The sequence below is a fragment of the Heloderma suspectum genome, chromosome 16 (genome assembly GCF_057233095.1).
Source record: "Heloderma suspectum isolate Gila_16-S chromosome 16, 16-S_ref, whole genome shotgun sequence".
Lineage (NCBI taxonomy): Eukaryota > Metazoa > Chordata > Lepidosauria > Squamata > Helodermatidae > Heloderma > Heloderma suspectum.
The window spans coordinates 5,732,312-5,747,974 of NC_139473.1; the positions used below are offsets into that span (position 1 = coordinate 5,732,312).

At 41.7% G+C, this 15,663-nt stretch overlaps 1 protein-coding gene across 1 annotated transcript in view; it reads left to right on the plus strand.

The window, feature by feature from the left end:
• MED13 (mediator complex subunit 13) overlaps positions 1–15,663 on the plus strand; it is a 110,062-nt gene that overhangs the window by 53,238 nt on the left and 41,161 nt on the right. Inside the window, exons 4-8 of the mRNA XM_084823319.1 lie at positions 1,911–2,056; positions 3,719–3,916; positions 9,245–9,427; positions 10,648–10,810; positions 14,032–14,142. Of these exons, the coding sequence (XP_084679445.1) occupies positions 1,911–2,056; positions 3,719–3,916; positions 9,245–9,427; positions 10,648–10,810; positions 14,032–14,142 (801 nt within the window). The remainder of the gene's footprint in view (positions 1–1,910; positions 2,057–3,718; positions 3,917–9,244; positions 9,428–10,647; positions 10,811–14,031; positions 14,143–15,663) is intronic.

Below are 15,663 nucleotides of genomic sequence, written 5' to 3' on the forward strand. Positions count from 1 at the left end.
AGAGTGTATATTCTTGTGAGAAATATCTTTATAATGTGTGAAACGGTCCTGAGGTGGTACTTAAATTGAGGTTTCCTGTAAATCAACGTTTCCCCTGCTCTGTCCATTGAACCATATTATGTAGATAATAGGGCGTATACAAGTGACTTCTTAAAAAAGTTCCTTTCAGTCAAATTGGTGTGTGTGTGGAGAGAGAGAGAGAGAGCATGTGTGTTTTATTTTTGAGAGAGAGAGAGGAAGAGAAGAAGCTGTGGAAGTAGATTAAGTGCTGAATTTTCAAGGCTTGTATTTATATGGGACAGCTAAGAATGAGTTACTTTGCTGTGTTCTGCTTGACGATTGCCAGAATGCCTTGGAGCATGTGTATTGTTAAGTCTTGTATAACTTAATTGAAGGGAAGATTGTCTGAATCTTTAGCAAAGACCTTTTGTTTTCTGAAATGCTCATTAGTCATTGAAGATAATGGAGTGTAAACAAATAGATTAATTTTAAACAGTGTGGTTAAATATACCTTTCCCTTAAGTGTTGTAGTTTATATTCTTCTGCTTTCTAAAGTGCTGTTTCACTAATTTTCTTGTTAGCTCTGAATATTTTGAGACTAAAGACTCGGTTGGCTGCCTTAAACAGCTGAATTCCTTTCATAAATGGGAACGGTGGACCATTCAGACCTCAGGCAGATAACGTATCTGAAATGTTGCTGGTTAAGGACATAAGGGTCACATTCGCACAGAATGATAAGCCTAGCTTATTGTGAACAAACTGCATGCTAGTGCACCTCTTTGCTCCTCCCCACTAGTGCGACTGCTAAAGAAATCAGGGAGGTTTGTTTAGCGTACCTTCTGAACTGGGGATCCTGGCTTGTTGCTCCTTTCAGGATTTGGAAACCAGGTTTCTTCTTCTTGGTTTACAAGAAGACACTTGTTTGTCTGGGAGCAACATGCTTGTTTGGATGACACTCTAAACAAACCTTCCTGATTTGTTTAGCAGTCACACTAGTGAGTAGGAGCAAAGTGACAAGCCAGGAATCTCTGGAAACCTGGCTTATCATTCTTTGTGAACCAGACTAAGAAACCAGCCTCGTTTTAAGTCCTGCCTCACCCACCCACCCCTAAAGTGGACCCAGTAAGTCCTGTTGCCTTAGCCTCTGATAAACTGCTTTTCCACATACTTCTTTTGCATGTGACTTGTTAACTGGGGACCAACTGGGATTCAGGGAGCTGGAGACTTCAATTTTTGCTGCTAGAGAATGGCTGTATCTACAACGGGGTGGGCAGACTAGGTTTGCAGAATCTATGTTGTTTTTCACTAAAACACCAAGGACCACCAACCTGAACTAGGTGCATAATAGTGGTTTAGGAAGGTGGGCATAGAACTGTGGAAAAATGTGTGCCTCTGAGTACATATTCAACTCAGCCCAGGAATTTGTTTTCAGTACCAGAACTGGAGTTCCAACACAAATCCTTTCACACGCAGATGTACTCCTCTCCCCCCCCCCTTCCTGATTTCAGCAGACTAATTTAGGGAGAAAATGCTTTTTGTTGTAGCTGTTGTTAAGCCACTGGGAGCGGGAACCCTTCTGCTGAACTGCTACAAATCACCAAGAGACCTACCAGTACATCTCTCTCTACTTTCCACCTACACCTGCTCTGTATCAAAAGGTGTAATGTTACCCTCATCACATGATTTGTGTGGGATACAAATAGTGCAGGTTCAGCTGAAGATTTCTGGCCACTTGTGCAGCTGGGGCAGGGCACAAATAAAAATCTTCTCCCCTTTATGTGCTAGAAGGGAAATCTAATTGTTCAAAAGTCATCCCTTCTTTCCTCCCATTTCAAATAATGTTGAACATGACTGTTCTTTGGATGCCTCCATGTGCTAACCAACATGATTTCCTTCCGCTTCATCCTTAGTGAGCACCTGTCCTGCTCCTTCACCTTCTTCTTGCATGGGGACAGCAATGTTTGTACCAGCGTGGAAATCAACCAGCACCAACCTGTGTACTTTGTTAGTGAAGAACATCTCACCCTGGCTCAGCAGTCGAACAGCCCTTTTCAAGGTAAGTTTCTTTGGCTGACTTTGGAGATCGTGTCCTCAGCCACTCTGTTTTCAGTTATTTCTTTGCATGTTAAGAATCTTAAATCTTATGTTAGGAATCTTGAATGTTGGCACTAAATGCTGTACTAAAAACCAGAACTGCATGGCATAAAACATGGAAAATGTTTTATTCCTAGAATGACCCTGAATATTATTATTATTTTTTTATTTTTATTTTGACGGGTTCCTCTATGTGCAGGTTAAAAAAATAGCAATATGTTCAGCAACTTTTCAGCTGTCTCTTGACAGCTGCCAACTGTTGAAGGGACCAGTTTATTGCACTTTCAGAGAACACCTGTCTTCTGTTGCCAGGTTTTCCTGCTTTCATTTTTTTAAAGAAGTGCACTCTGACCTGAAAGGGGCAGCTTGCAGGATTAGTTTCAGTAGACAGTACTGGTCTTTCGTTTCTTTTTTAATTTTTAAATTGTTCTACTGTGCTGTAAACCTGATTATTGTTCCTATTGCTGCTCTCTTGTGACGAGTTTCTGTGTCAGATGTTCAGTTGCTTTAATTTTTAGCTGCTGTTATGGAACACTGATTTTTGCATAACTCACACTGTTTCAGTACACATACATTTTAATGAGGGACGATATGTCCTTGTCCTGAAATAGCCAGCAGAGAATGGCTCTTTACTGCAGTGCAGCACAGCACAGTGCAGTCTATCCTGCTAATTAAAGCAGGGCATTCAGTTATTTATTTCTGAGGCTTTAAACAATGTTCTTTTGTAAACAACATTTCAAACTTTGTCAGAGTTAAGAGGCTTTTCATAAAATTGAACCATGGTTTAGAGTTGCAAGAACGAGCAGGCACAAGTCCTGGGCTTGCGTGCTCCCTCCTCCCCTTGCATGCCAGGCTTAGAAACCTTCTGATCTCTCTTTGCCATTTTGTCTGAACCTTGCAAAATGATTTGTCCACAACCCATGATTTATCCACAAATGATGAGAGGAAACTATGGTTTGAACACAATGGGCAATCCTGTTTTGTGGGGAAACTATGGTTTGCTGCAAGCCAAGTTTGGAAGCTTCTGATCTCTGTGTGAAGCAGAGAGGGAGCATGGCAGACCAGATTAATTTGTGCTCCTTTCTGTATTATGTCTGCAGTACTAAATAGCATTCAGTTTTTGAGGAAAGGAAGTAGGAGGAATGTCCCTTGGATTGTTAGTCAAAGAGAGGGTTGGAGTTGCCCAGGGTCTCCTGTGCCATCACCTAATTACACTGACTATTGAATTTTTTTATCCTGCCCTACCTTGCAGGCTTACGTAATACTACTTGGTGTAAATATTCTAAACTGGAATGTTTCCCCTGAAGTCTCTGCTGTCTATTTAGCCACAGAAAGCCATCTTAAATAAAAGGCTCTTACAGCCCTTTTGGGGTGGGGGAGGAAATTCCCAGGCTTTGGCAACCCTCCATCGAAAGGGGCTTTGTAGTTGTGGAACAGCCCTTTACAGGTCCTTTTTGGATAGACTTAGCTAGTATTACAAGTATGCCTTTCAATTTTTACTAGTCTATCTGCCCACACAGGCGTAATGTTTAGTCATTTATGACACACCAACATTCTTTGAGTGTATACTATAGGATTTTATGTGGGATGAGTGTTACATTTCCTTTCCTTTTGTAACTTCTAGTTATTCTCAGCCCATTTGGGTTAAATGGTACGCTCACGGGACAGTCGTTCAAGCTGTCGGATTCGGCTACAAAAAAACTGATTGGCGAATGGAAGCAGTTCTATCCTATCACATCCAGCCTGAAGGAGGGATTGGAGGAAAAACAAGAAGAGATGGATTGGGAGGATGACTCTCTTGCTGCTGTGGAAGTCCTTGTTGGTATGAAAGCTTTTTTTTTAAGATTCCCCAAGCAAATGAAATTGCTTTATTTAATTATTATTTATGACGTGTTTAGTGTAGCTTTCAGACTTGTGAAAGTGAACTTGGCTGGTGTTTGTCGGGTATTCAGAAACACCATCGTGGTTTAGAAGTAGCTGTTCTGTTTCAGAATTACTCTTATTGATAAGCTGTATGTAAGTCAGGATGGAGATGTGGGGTTGGCCATGTAAAAGTTTGGGACTATCACCTGATTTAAAGTAAAATGAATTTTTTAACTGCATGACTTTAACTAACACAAATGAGTATATAACTAAACAACAGTTCTGTAGAGGAAGAAACCCCTGTGTTCGCCATCTTTAAAATGATGTGTGTATGTCTCATGTTAGGCACCATTGTAGAATAGGCATTCTGTCCTGTGTAGGAGAAAAGGGGAATGGTTCTTCTAAGGTGGTGCCTGCTGTTCACTCTTTTTCTAAGTACTGGTATTAAAAGAGATGGTGAGGTGGGGTGGGGGACACAATTTGAATTACATGTTTTTTAAACAATCTCATCTGTCACCTAAACATTGCAGTCCTAGTGAAATACATAGTGCTGTGGAGGTATCCTTGTCAGGAATGGTGTCATAAGACCACCAGTTTAGGAGCCTGGTGAATTGTCTGATGAAAAGTTAAAACTGGTCTCTGCTTTCTCCTTGTAAGCAAGGGCGAGGCTAGATGCAACAGTTAGTGTATAATAAATAATTCCCTTGTTTCTGAGACCCTGCTATGTTCTTAATTTTGATTAGAATTAGAGTTGATTTGAAACAGTGAGGTTAAAAGAACTGAAAAGCTTTGCTGGAAAAGGGCACACTAAAAGAGATCTTTGGCTATTGGGCGGTATAGAAATTAAATAAATAAATTAAATAAAAATAAAACTATGAGCAAGCCATAAAATACAGAGAGACAAGGTAAGCCAGAGCAAATTAACAGGAAGCAAGTGTAAAACGGCCACCCAGAACAAGAATTGCTACAGGGGCACAGGGTGCCAGGCAGATTTGATTCTGTCATATGTTTAAATTAAAGCAAATCAGACAAATTGAACAATCAAAGTTGGTGGTTGCTAATATAAATAGGTAGCGGAAGAAAAAGAAAAGTTTAGAGGACTTTACCAATACTTGGCGCTGCAGAGCAGGACTTGAATTCCACCATCAGAGGCAGTGTTTAACACCTTCATTATTTCAATTTTGCTTTTATGAGATTCATAATAACGGCTCACATGGTGGAACTTGCTGATGTTTATAACTAGTGAAATGTCCTCATTAGTAAGATAGGCTCAGGTTTTTTTCCTGTATAAGTGAATTGCCTCAGGTGCTTTCTGTAGTAGAATGTTTAAAGGGGGCTGCATCTGGGGATACCACTGTGGTAGAACACAAAACCGGACCCAAATGTTGGTGACTCCCAAGGGAAGGGACACATATCTTCCTGATAGGCTTCTATAGCAGAAGTGTATGGGTTAGCAGTGTGAATTGCTGCCTTCTAAGGGGGAGAAGAGCCAGTACTGGAACTTGGGAATGCTCCAGCAAATCCATTCCCATTGGGTTTTCCTCCTGCCTCAGTTCTGTTTAATTATGCCTCAGCGGCTGAGGAGACAGAAGGGATGTATAGCAGCAGCTGATCAAATGAAATCCTTTAGGCACTCCTTCTTCTCCTGTGACACACTGGAAGGAGAGTAGGGTGCAGAACTCGGGAAACCAGTTGTGTGGTGTTCAAGAGATGCATGCCGAGCTAGGGTTTCATTGTGAGCATGACCTGATGGCATAGTTGCAGACAAATTTGGAACAGCTTTAAAGTACAGGAAGAAAACAAATACTTAAGGTCTGCTTCACATCACACACATAATGTTTTGTTCAGGAAGAGGATTGATTTAAATCAGCAAGGAAACAGGTTGACTTAAATCACTTTTTCATATTTTTCCTGAGCAATAGTGCAAAGCTGACCACTAAACCATGTTAATTTATGACTAAATAGAATATTTAAATAATAGAATATTATTTACGCTGTTTCATTCTTACCAGCAGGCTTTGCATCCCTTTGTCTCACTCTGTATATTTTGCATGCTTTCCTTTGTTTACCTATAGAGGGAATGTCTTTAAAATATTCCCATATAGAGTCTTTCTTACTAGCACTAAGCACCCATGTCTTACTAGCACTAAGCACTCATAGACCTATGTCTATGACTAGCACCCATGTCGTTTTGAGGTAAACAGTGCAATCCTGTCCATATCTACTCAGAAATAAGTTCCACTGAGTTCAGTGAGGCTTACTTCTAGTCAAGTGGTTATAAGATTGCAGCCTAAATACAGACATATGCACACTGTACAGGTTTGTCTTATTTTTCTTTTCTGTGTTGCTCCTATCTGCTTCACTCTAACTTAGCCCAGCCTTGCCCTCACAAAAACTAAGTAGGAAACAAAAATGAAAAGCCCATGACCAATTGGTCGAAGCAAGGTTTGATAGTTACTGGGCAGACTGGAACAGTTTATTTTCATCAGGTGAAAATGAAGTGCCTGCATTTGGGTAGAGTATAAATACTCATATTTGAGAAATGATCAGGTTGGTTCTTCTTTGGGATAGAAAAGTCTCCTTTAACTCCGTACACCTGTTCACACATCTCAACAACCCACCATGGCTCAGTTTACCTGCGGGGGCTGTTGTGTTGGGTGCCTGCAGGCGCCATTTTTGCATGGTGACCAGTTTGCTGTGGCTTGTCGTGTTATGCAAACCCAGGTAGCAGGGATTGTTTGACGGTTGGACAACCCTCAGATAATCCTAACACATGCCATGGATTATTTGAGGGTTGTCTAACCTTCAAACAGCCCCTGTTGCCTGGGTTTGCATGACTCAGCATGACCAGGTTAATGTATCCAGTAGTCACTGATTCAGTTTAGAGATTAACGGTATGGCTAACATGCTTATATCCAGATTATGTTAATCTAGTTATTTAAGAGAAATGTAGTATTTACTAAAAAAACACCAATTTTAGAAATCTGATTTTTCTGATTAAAAACACACACACACACACACACACACACACACACACACACACATCGATTTCTACCCACCATGCTGTATTGTCTTTCTGTCTCAACTAACTCCTGTGCCTTGCTTGGCTCAGCTCCTGTACCACATAAACACAGAACAGCAACAATCCTAATCATCCTGTGTCTTTGCACATGTGACTAGTCAAGGAAACAGAAACCAAAAGTCAGAGCTTCCAAGAAGCAAGAGCTAGCAGTTAGGCTGGACAGAACCATTTTCATGAGATGAAAAACTAAAATGAATGCCCATGTTTGATTGAATTTCCTACCTGTGTGTGTGTGTGAGTGATAGCTCCAATAATTTTTATGAAACTGTAAGTATAGGTTTATGATGACATATACAGTTTTTTATGATTAGACTTAACTGTAACTATGTAATTTTTAAAATGAGAGAGAAATTTAGTATTTTATTTGCCTTAAAAAAAGTATCCAATTTAAAAATGCAATTTAAATTTAAAATCCATTTATTCTTATTTTTAAAAAATCATTGATTTTTGCCCACCCTGCTTTTGTGGCACAGCCAAGGCATTTTACATGTATAACTAAAATGTAAAGTGTGAATGCGCAGCTATCCTGATAGAAGTAATATCAAAATGGCTCTATTTTTCAGAATTTGCATTGAGCAAAATCTGTTGGAGGTAGAAATGTGAAACTCTGGGGAGAAAACCCAGAAAATTTGGGGGAACCCCTCACCCATCTTTCCCAGGGTCTGTTTTTGTTTTGCTCTGACAAATAAGAGAAATTAAAAAATTACTTGACTTAAGACATCAAAAACACTTTCACTTTACCATTTTCTGGAAAACCTTTTCTACATGGTATATGTCATTGTGAGCTTTTTCCTTGCCTCTCATACACAAAGATTAAAGGGAAAATATATAGTTGTCATTATGAGGATTAGAGCCAGTATAGTGTGGTGATTAGTGCCAGACTAGACCCCAAAAGACCCAGGTTCAGATTTCCACTTGACTGTGAATGTCACTGGGTAACATTGGAGCAGTCACTATATCTCTCAGCTTAACTGACTCTGCAGGGCTGTTGTAATGATAAAACAATGCAGGGGAGGTGGGGAGAGAACCACCTGTACCACCCAGATCTCCTTGGAGAAAGGGCAGGATAAGATTGTAAGTAATAATAAGAAATGTCTTTTTTTAGCTTCGACTAGCTACCAAAATTTACAAGTCTGATCTCATAGGGAGATAAAACAACCTTCTTTTTCTCCGAGTGTCAGAGGAATTATAAGCCAGATTGGGGTGTGTGGCATTATTTAACTTGGAGAAGAAGAATGGCAGAGAGATGGACTAAAAGTTAAGCATCTTCACTCAAAAGAGTGGCATTATTACAGGCCAAACTAGACTAGGATTTATGACCAAGATGACAAGGAGTTTTACTGCTTTAGTGGAGGAACAGAAAAGGTAGATAAATTATATTGCATCACTGACAAGTAACATGCTTTTAGTCTAGCACTGAGCAGAAGAATAATTGAGGCATGGGCAAAATGATAGGGGCCATCTAGGATTTATACATGAGAGCGGAAACAGTCTCAGATTTCATAGCTGGAGAGAACCATAACTTGTGTGTTACAGAGCATAATTTTCCAAATCACAATGGGACTTCTGTAGTTCTGCTTGAAGGAAGGGAAAGTGGGTAACTCCGACTATGTTAAGCAGTGTCTTGAAGCCTGTAGAAAACAGTCACTTATTGCATTGTATGTTAATATTGAGCATTTGCTGAAATTGAAGGGAGCTAGGGTGGTAAAGTATATTGGTTCCAAAACTTTCTGTCTCCAGGATATCCTTCCCACGTTGACTTTTCTACCAAGGTGCCCCTGCATGTCTGCTAAGAAATTGCTTCTTCTGGAGAATGCTGGGGCAAATTCTAAAATGCGTGCTTGCGTCACAGGTGGTGCTAGCCAGGTTTGTTAGGCCTCCGTCTTGCTCTTCTGGAGCTGATTGTGGTGGCCTGGAACGACCCGATGCACTTTCTTGCAGCTACATATTATAGGGGAAAATTAGTAGTGGTGAGCAAGCTGTGTTTCAGGAAAGCTAATTCATCATTATTCCTTGCCCTGCTCAACTATAAAGCTCACTGGGTGATGTTGGGCCAGACAGGCTTCTCAGCATAAATGTCCTCAGAGGAAAGGTGGGATATAAAAGTGAAGCTTAAAAAGTGATCTGTCTTATAATGGCTGTTAGCATCTGGGTTGCATTGTATAATGATTAAACTCTCCTGTTTTTCTGTGATTTTTTTTTAAGCTGGTGTGCGAATGGTCTATCCAGCATGTTTTGTTCTAGTTCCTCAGACAGACGTTCCTGCTCCTAGTGCTGCTGGATCGAATAACTGCTTGGGTGTCCATCAAGTGCCTGCTTCCACAAGAGACCCAGCTATGTCTTCGGTTACTCTGACTCCACCTACATCCCCAGAAGAGGTTCAAACAGGTATATTTAAAAAAAATCTTCCCCTGCCCGAACAGATTCCAGAAATTAGCCTTGTCTTATTTAAAATCACCAAAGCAGAGGAACTTGTACTATTATGAAGAAGAAGAAAAATGGCCCCTCTACCATGCTACATATAAAGTAATTATTAGTGCCACAGGTTTCTGGCAAATGTGACACAGTGAAATCCAAAGTGCATGCTACTGTATGCCTCCGGCCCTGGTGCCTTGATTTGGTTGATTTATACATACATATGTACAGTACAAACACTTCTATACCACCTTTTGGACCTAACAAAGGCCTCCAAGGCTGCTTACAGAAGAAAATGCCAAAATGTAAACAATAGTTTTGCCTCTGATATAGTGAACCAGAGAGTGAACAGCAGCATTGTGTAGGCAAAGCAGTTGAGATTGTAGTCTCAACCCCATCATAATTGGTCCACAGCCTCCTGTGTCCGGAGGTACCACTGCTGCCCATGCCATATAGTCTTTATACTGCAGAAATTTGATAGAATGTCTTTAGTCTCTTGTGCTTTTGGTTGCGCTTTTTTTCTTTCATAACTATGGCATGCCAAGAAAAGGAGGTACAGCAAAGCGTGGCCCAGAAACCTGTATCCCCTGAACTCTAGAGCCTCGAGAAGGCACTGTCTACACTGAAAACCATGGCGGGCTAGCAACTTAATATGTTTTTCAGTAACAAACTAGTAAACTGCAACTAGGAAAGATGCAGAAAGTTATAGAAAAGCACCATTGCTGCAGGCCATATAGAACTACTGGTATTCATTTCTGACCTATAGTTCTGTATTTGCAGAATTATGTGTATGCAGTGTATATCAGTCTGAAAATATTTTTCTTGTTTTAACAAATATATTTTGCATAATGCTTTGTAAGTAGGGGTTTAAGTGGAAAATACAGAAGACCCAGTTTAGTATACATTTGAAATTGCCTTTCTTGTGACCCTTTTCAGTGCCTTTTTATCAGCTACGTGCAAGAGTAATTCTTTAATACTGAGGATTACGGTGTAGAATGTTGAGGCTTCTAGGTGTGCCTGTATGTATGCACTGCCTCCAAGTGCTTCTGGTTTGATGGCCATTCCAAGTGCGTGTGTAATTTTGTCTCACCAATAAAGACTTGTGGAAGTTTCCTTTTGGGTTTTTGTTTTAGCAGATAGGATGGATGTAAGGTCTTGTTAACTCCTGTGTCGGCTTCCCTTTTTATCTTCAGTTGATGCTCGTTCAGCCCAAAAGTGGGTGAAGCTGTCTTCTGTTTCGGATGTATTCAGCTCTGACAGCACCAGTCACCATGGTGGCAAAATCCCTCGGAAACTGGCCAATCAAGTGGTGGACAGAGTCTGGCAAGAATGCAATATGAACAGAGCACTGACCAAGTATGTAATATAAAGTTTATGTGAGCTGAACTTAAAGTGGAATGCAGTTCCTTAAAAGGGGTTCAGCAGCGGCTGGAAATGTTGCTTAATTGGTTGTTACAATTTAGGGTTGTTGTTTTTTTTAAGTAGTGTCCAGTGACGTCAGAGGAGAGTTAAGGTGACAGATGGGGAAGGGAGTGCATGTAAAGAGGGCAGTATGCATCAGTCCTTTCCAAGCCTCTTGGCACTTTTGTCAGTCAAAAAGCTTCTCAGTTTTTAGCCCCTGCCCTGGGAGCCTGCAGGTGTTCCCACCTTCTCCCTGGCTGCCTGCATCCATACGCTGTCCTGCTGTAGACTCTCTAAAAGTGGTGGAATTTCTTCCACTTTTTCTCTGCCCCCCTCCTGCCTTTGAAACAACTAAAGAGCTGGTCTTTGGTATGACTTTTGCCATGGGGATTGTCATCTTCCACTGAATTTCTTCCCTTCCCTGGGTGTATTTATCAGTTACAACTTGCTACACAAGGTGCGTCCATCAACCAATCCATACCTGAGTATCTATGCTTTGGAAGCTCACCAATGGCAGATGTAGCATAGTGGCTAGGATGAAGCTGTGAAACCAGGAAAGCCCTGCACTCAAAATTTACCTTCCATGGACTTGCCATATTTGCAAGTATGGGCAAATAAATTTGTAATTTACACTTGCCATTCTGCAATATTTTATTTATTTATTACATATATATCCAGCTTTCATTCTTCTTCCAGGGAACCCAAAATGGCTTATGTCCTCCTCTCCATTTTATCCTTGTAACAGCCCTGTGAGGTAGGCTAGGCTGAGAGTCAGTGACTGCCCCAAAGTCTCCCAGTGAGTTTCATGGCTGAGTGGGGACTTAGAACCCAGATCTCCCCAGTCCCAGGCCAACACTAACCAATACACCACACTGCCTCTTAATATGGGAATAGTATTGACCCTGCCTTACAAGCATTTTTTGGAGGGTTCTTGAGATAATGTAATCGAAAGACTTTAGGAAGGATAAAACACTGTATTTATTGTCTGTTCCTTAATATCTCTCTACCTTGGCAGTTACCCAGGAAAGTGTCAGCTCCCATCCCAGGGGAACTAATATATATTCCCTAACCGACGCCTCCCTTATTCTTCTATCATGGAAGAATATGCCAAATTCCTAATCACCAGCAAGAAACTTATTGGGCCTTGAGCAAAGAGGTGTGTGGGATTTCTCCATCCAGGCATGTAATCCTTTACCCTGATTCCATCTCTGCCCAGCTTATCTCCTCTTTAATTCCCTTCTCTAAATAGCAGCAGGCATATTCGGGATTAATTAATTTATCCAAGCAACTTTAAGATTAATCTTTGATCAAGTCATGGATGAGTTTGCAACAGTGCAAACTCTCTGGGTTTCTTACACTTGCCAGGACTTGATAATATATTCCATTATTGCTTTCCTCCTTGCTGCTGGATTAGCCCACTGGAATTTGACTATATTTCCTAGCTGAGGAGGTTCTGTAGGCTAGAAAGATGGGGTAGCATGTGGGAGCAAGGAAACAGTTGGAGAAGGTTGTATTTAGCAGTAAATGAAATCACCCTTAGAGTTCACTTTGTTTGGAAAGGTGGATTGTTTTTAAAGGATCTTACAAACCCTTGGAAAGGAAGGCAGGAAGACAGTGATCTGTGTAGTGGAGGCCCTTTCTCTTGTGTCAGTTTCTCTTTACAATTGGGGCACCAACAGGTGTGCACACAGGCCATGGAGGCCTATGGAAGGAGCTGTTTGGATTTGTATTGTGATCTTCTAATCAGACACAGCAATTGCCTTGCTCAATCAGGCCAGCATTCTTTTATCAACTGTGGCCAGCCAGATACCTTGGGGAGCTCGCTGGCAAGGCATGAAGGTGATGGCTGTCCTCTGTATCTGGTAGTCAGAAGTAGGCAAGCTCTCAACATGGAGGTTCCATTTAGCTGTCTTGGGCTAATCATTTTGGGCCCATGGACACATTTGGCAATTTGAGAAACTGCCCTGGGCACCACCACAAAATGGCTGCCATGGGCAGCATGCCTAGTCACAACCAACAGGGTACTTGCCCAAACGACTGACTACAATGCAGAGGTGGGACCTGTGCCCCAACACACTAAACAATTTCTTTGAATCCAGTTCTTAGCGCCAGTGGAAACCTATTTCACAGGAACCCTCACCCAGCTGGCTTACCGCTGCCCTTCCTAGGTCTCCTTCTCCCGCACTGATCTCTTTAGCCCCTGTCCTAGCTTACCAGGCAAAAGTGACAGGAGTCCCTTTTATTCTTTCCCTTCTGTTTCTTGGTGGCTGGGAGCACCGCAGAGAAAAGCATCGGTCTGCAACCACCTGCCATCTTCATTTCCGAAGAATGTCTCAGAGCCCCATGTGTGGGCCAGAGGAATTCATTGGAAATGAAGATGGCAGTGGCTGGAAGCCCTCACTTTGCTTTGAAGCTATCCCAGCTGCCAGTTAGAAAATGTGTGTGTGTTTTAATAACGTGGGAGGGGTAGGGCACCTCGGCAGGCACCAAGAAAGATGCCTGGGGTCATCACGTTGTTACCGCTGGGCTAACAGCTTGTGATCTGTCCTCTGTGTACTTGCCTAATGTTCTTGCAAAGCCATCGGTAGTGGGCATTGCTACATCTTGTGGCAGTGAATTCCCTAAGGTAATCATGCATAGTGTGAAGAACTTATTTTTGTCAATCCAGAGCCAACTGCCAATCTACTTAATTGGTTAATCTGGTGTCTGACTATATGGAAGGGAGAATTCACAACTTTATAAGTTCCCTCATAGTCACTCTTTTTTTTAATTGCCTAGCAGCAACGTTAAACTGAAACACAGTTATCTGTGGATCTTAGTAGATTAAATACTGCATTTTGTTAATATTTTAAATGCTAGGCTGGACACCACAGCAGTGTTAGTCTGTGTGTAGATTTGTAAATTTATAGCATTGCAAGTAAGTCCACAAAAGTCGCTATCTTGCAAGATAGCTTGCCCACTTAGTCATGCGTGGTGCATCAACAGCCTGAAAGTGGGAGAGAGAGAGAACCAGCTTGTCTGAAAGTGATTCTTTCTTGCCACTGGTTGACCAAGCAAGTATCTGTCTGCAAGCCTGAACTACCTGGATCCCTCACAGCTTCTTGTTCTCCTTTAGCTTACCACTTTTGTAACTTAGTGTTCTTAACATAATACTTTCTCCCCTAAATGCAATGCAGGAGGAAGTATTCTGCTACGTCAAATGGCTTATGTGACGAGGAGACAGCTGACAAAATAGCATTTTGGGACTTTGTTGAAGCCACACAGAGGACAAATTGCATTTGCTCAAGGTACAGTTTCCAGAACACTTGGCCATAATATGTCAAAGTATGCAGAAACCTTTTAGGGTCGGTTTTGTAAAAATAGCAAAATGAGGCTACTGTCGGGTGTCCATAGAGTATTTACTTCATTTTATGTATTTAATGGGCAGAAAGACCTGTCAAGGTAAGATATGGGACACTGTGTACATAATCTCCATAATCGCTTCTGAACTTTATTTTATTTATTTAGTGGATTTGCATCCTGTTTCTTGACTGAAGACCTCAAAGTGGCTTGCAGTGTTAATAAGATGGAACTAATACTTTAAAAGCTTACACTTAAAGCCAAACCAAAACAAAACCAGCCCAGGTAGAACAGGCATTAGGGATGTCTGTTGTTTCAAAATCCAGCCCTTTTGGGGCTGTATCGGTCCCTGCTGCCCGCACGGCTCAGCTTGTATTTGCAAGCTCAGCCATGGGCTTTCCCCGGAAACCCGGAACGTCTTTCACTGTGTGTTTTTTTTCCTTAAATTGACATTTGGGCAAACTGCTGATGCAATTTCTGCAAATTACAGCTGCAGTTTGCCCCAAATAAGCAAATTACGGCAGTAATTTGTGCAAATGGCTATTTAAGGGAGGGGGAATCCGAAAATCTGCAAGCTGGCCTGACACGATCTGCATCGAATTGGGGCAGCTCACGGGTAAGCGAGCTGAAGTTCAGGGGGCTGAGCTAATGAAAGCTCAGCTAACTTCATCCCCTAGATCAGAGCTTTCCAAACTTTTCATGTTGGTGACACACTTTTTAGGCATGCATCATTTTGTGACACGGTAATTCAGTTTTACTAGCAAACTGGAGGTTAAACTAACCCGTTATAAGAGATACGGACACATACATAAATTGTAACAATGAAATGTATGGGGATACAACATATCTCATGAAAACCTTTCATTTACATTTTTTAAAATATATGATTTGTAAGATAATAACATACATTGTTGTCATTTATCAGTAACGGTATGTAAATATGTGCAAGAATTTAAAAAAGTTGAATAACACCAATAACTACTTACCATTTTAATGGGATGTATGAGGTTGATGGGATGAACACAGCTTTTCAATATTTGGTGGAATATTAGATAAAGACACTCACATTTCGTTATCAAGCATTTTTAAGCTTCCACGTTTCAGTGTCTTTAACTTTGCCATTGTTGAAAATAAATGGCAGAAATCAAATCATAAGTGCCACATGGTGGGTGGCTTGCTGTTTGCTACATTGGGTTTGGGAGGGTGGCCTCCCTTCAGCCAGCAGCAGCTGGGTTGACTGGGTGACAGCCTGCAGCTGCGCTCGTCCGGGTGATTGGGAGCATGCTGATTCTGAGGCTTCTGGCCTCCACTGAGCTCTGTTCCGACTGGCCAAGATGGTGGACAGCCCGCTCGGTCCAGTCCCAGGCAGCATTCCCACCTGCGTGTTACTCTGGCCTGGCCGCGCGGCAGCACGGTGCAGAAGTCTGCGAAGGGCACGCCCGAAACCACGCAGGGCTGGTGGCCGCTGC